The sequence below is a fragment of the Microtus ochrogaster genome, unplaced genomic scaffold (genome assembly GCF_000317375.1).
Source record: "Microtus ochrogaster isolate Prairie Vole_2 unplaced genomic scaffold, MicOch1.0 UNK16, whole genome shotgun sequence".
In the NCBI taxonomy this organism is placed as follows: Eukaryota; Metazoa; Chordata; class Mammalia; order Rodentia; family Cricetidae; genus Microtus; species Microtus ochrogaster.
The window spans coordinates 5,355,927-5,358,912 of record NW_004949114.1 but is presented as its reverse complement, the minus strand read 5'-3'; the positions used below and the strand labels follow the sequence as shown (position 1 = coordinate 5,358,912).

Genomic DNA, 2,986 nt, shown 5'->3' with positions numbered 1-2,986 from the left:
GTTCCCTGCCCTGTGGGAAGTCCAAGGACCACCCACCTCCATCCAGGTCTAGTAAGGTGAGCATCCAAACTGCCTAGGCTCCCACAAAGCCAGTGTGATTCTTTTTAAAACAACCTGCCTTGCTTCAGTCAGGGCCACAGCCCACCAGCCCTTTGTCTCACAGGTGGGAGAAGAGTGACTCTATCCCTCTGTTCCTTAGAGGTGAACAACATGATTCCCTCGATCTCACATGAATCCTTACCTTATTTTCTTCTTAGTAATGTGTCATCTGACCTCACCAATAATAGCCAGAGATTTTATGAAAGAGTTGTGCTGGCTTCTACAGATGATCCATCCATATTGAAAGTGTAAAAACAAGGTAGTATATTCCTAAAAGATGATCACATGTAAATTTATGAAATACCTAATATGAAGATATTTACTGAGACAAGTGTAAAGAAGCCGATAAAATAATGGTGTTCTTTCTCTCTGGACACAATTGCTGCTGTATTCTTATTAATGCATATGAATTTTGCCAAATATTGGGTTTCTTAAGACATTTTCATATGTATTATTTCTTGAACCTATTTATATTCTTTCAGTTGCTATTTTTAAAATTATATTTTTTTCAAGTGTGTGTGTATGTGTATGTATGTCTGATTGTGTGTCCATCGGTGGGGTTATATGTACAAAACTGAGTGTATCTTTGGAGGTAAGAACTGGGTGTTAGATGCGCTGAAGCTGGAGTTAGAGGTGTTTGTGAGATGCCCAACACAGGTACTAGGAACCAAACTCAGATCCTCCACAGAGCAGTGTACGCTCCTCACAGATGAGCATCTCTCAATGGCTATGATTAAACAGCGGTATCCTCACTCTGTGTTTGGCAGTTTCCACATGTCTTTGGTGAACAGTCTACATAATCATTTGATCTTTCATTTCTTTTCATAACCATTTTATATTGTCCTTAATATTGCACTGTCACAGTTAAAATGGGAGATGACACAGCCTAAACAGAATCCTGAACCACACCTTAGAACATCTTGGTGCTGTTCTGGATCTGGAATGTAGGACTTGACTGGTGTAGATGTTTAGGCTCGGCTTACTCAGGCACAGTTGGAAAGTGCAGTCATAGAAGAAGATGTTGGAGAAATTTCAAAGTTTTGCTGCCTTGATATGAGCTCCGTGCTGCACGTATCACATTAAGAAGGGACAGAAAAGAAAGAAGATGGAGAAATGACTGGTTCCTAAGTCAACCGCTCTGCAGGTGTGCCAGGTTGAAGGATCCAGGAATCCACTTCCTCCCTTCATGCCTAAGCCACGGTCTAAGACAGATGCAGCATGACTGGCCCCATGGAGGAAGGGAGTAAGGAATGTTTGATCACCATCAGTCACCTGACCATGTGGCTGTGAGGAGGCAGGGACTCCCATGTCCAGACACTGTCTGCCTGACTGAGCCCAGGACTAGAATAAAAGGGCTGAGGGACAAGGCACTTCCATCACTCACCTCCTGAGATTCCCCACAGATCGTGAGCTGCCTGTCATCTTGGTAAGTGTCCATGGGAGGCAAGAGGTAGAGACTTTTCCAGAGGGGTTGCCAGACAAGAGTTTCACAGGGGACAGGGAAAGGGTCCTTCAGCCCAAAGGCCATGTTGACAGATTATAAAATATGGTGAACAGTGAGGGGTGAGACAAAAGCGACACACATACACACACACACACACACACACACACACACACACACGCAAGCCATAGGCTTGGTTTTGAGAGACACTGGAATGCTTAGGGCCTTCTGGCTCTAGAGAGAACAAAGTACCTTGGGTGTATTGGAACCCTCAGAATGCGATGCTGAGCACAGAGAGAACTGTGCATCTGAACAGGCTCAGGGTGGAGATAGCCTGTGAAAAAAATGCTTCCCCTAACTCCCAAAGAAGAATCTGAGTCAAAATCAGGCAACAGGGTCTCACTTGTACTTGGGAAAGAAAGAGAGCCCAGGTTCTGGAATCCGTTCCCACACTTCTCTGATAAGTAGGACACCACCAGGATGACATTGATCTTGTCACCCTTAGCCTGAGAAGGTGTTAATTTCGTACTTCTGAGCTTGCCTCATAACAGGGGCTAGTAATCCCAAGGCATCCAGGAATGGTTTAGGTATTTTCCACTCAGGGTCTGAGCTTACTCCTTTAGTGACATAGAAGGTGCTTTGAAATATCGACCTTAAACTAAAATCACCTTTGAGTAATGACTGCTCTTTCCTTTCACAACCATTTCTCCCTGAAGTAATCCAAATACTGGCATATGTGTGAGAACTAAGACCAGCAGACATTTTCCAATGTCACTAAACATTTATCCAGTGCTTCTGGATGCCAGGTGACAATTAGTATCTCAATAGCATGGGTTTCTGAGGCTCTGAATTCAAGATGACCCACTGTGACAGTGTGAGTGTGTTACAGATGAAAACTAAAAATGGTTGGTTTTGGTGCTTAGAGGTGAAATTTCTGGGGGAAGTCAAATGGGTCAGGTGGCCACAGTGTCTGGTGTCTGACATGTGCGTGATTCTCTTGCAGCTCCTGAACATCCACAGGCCGAGATGTCCTGCCAGCAGAGCCAGCAGCAGTGCCAGCCCCCTCCCAAGTGTGCCCCCAAGTGCCCTCCCAAGTGCCAGACACCAAAGTGTCCCCCTAAGTGTCCCCCTAAGTGTCCCCCTGTCTCTTCCTGCTGCAGTCTGGGTTCCGGGGGCTGCTGTGGTTCCAGTTCTGGGGGCTGCTGTGGTTCAAGCTCCAGAGGCTGCTGCAGCTCTGGCGGTGGTGGCTGCTGCCTGAGCCACCACAGGCCCCGCAGATCTCTCCGTCGCAGACACCAGAGCTCTGGATGCTGTAGCAGTGGTGGCAGCAGTGGTGGCAGTGGGTGCTGTGGCGGCAGCGGTGGCAGCAGTGGTGGCAGTGGGTGCTGTGGCAGCAGCGGGGGCAGCAGCTGTGGCAGTAGCCAGCAGTCTGGGGGCTGCTGCTGA

At 47.2% G+C, this 2,986-nt stretch overlaps 1 protein-coding gene across 1 annotated transcript; it reads left to right on the top strand.

The window, feature by feature from the left end:
- The first annotated feature begins 2,566 nt into the window (after window positions 1-2,566).
- On the top strand, window positions 2,567-2,986 carry LOC101991891 (late cornified envelope protein 1C-like). Its single transcript, XM_005367314.1, has one exon. The coding sequence runs from the start codon at window positions 2,567-2,569 to the stop codon at window positions 2,984-2,986; it is 420 nt and encodes a 139-aa protein (XP_005367371.1).

Excerpts from the sequence above, each read along its gene's own strand:
- LOC101991891 (XM_005367314.1), top strand. The coding sequence starts at position 2,567 with ATGTCCTGCCAGCAGAGCCAGCAGCAGTGCCAGCCCCCTCCCAAGTGT.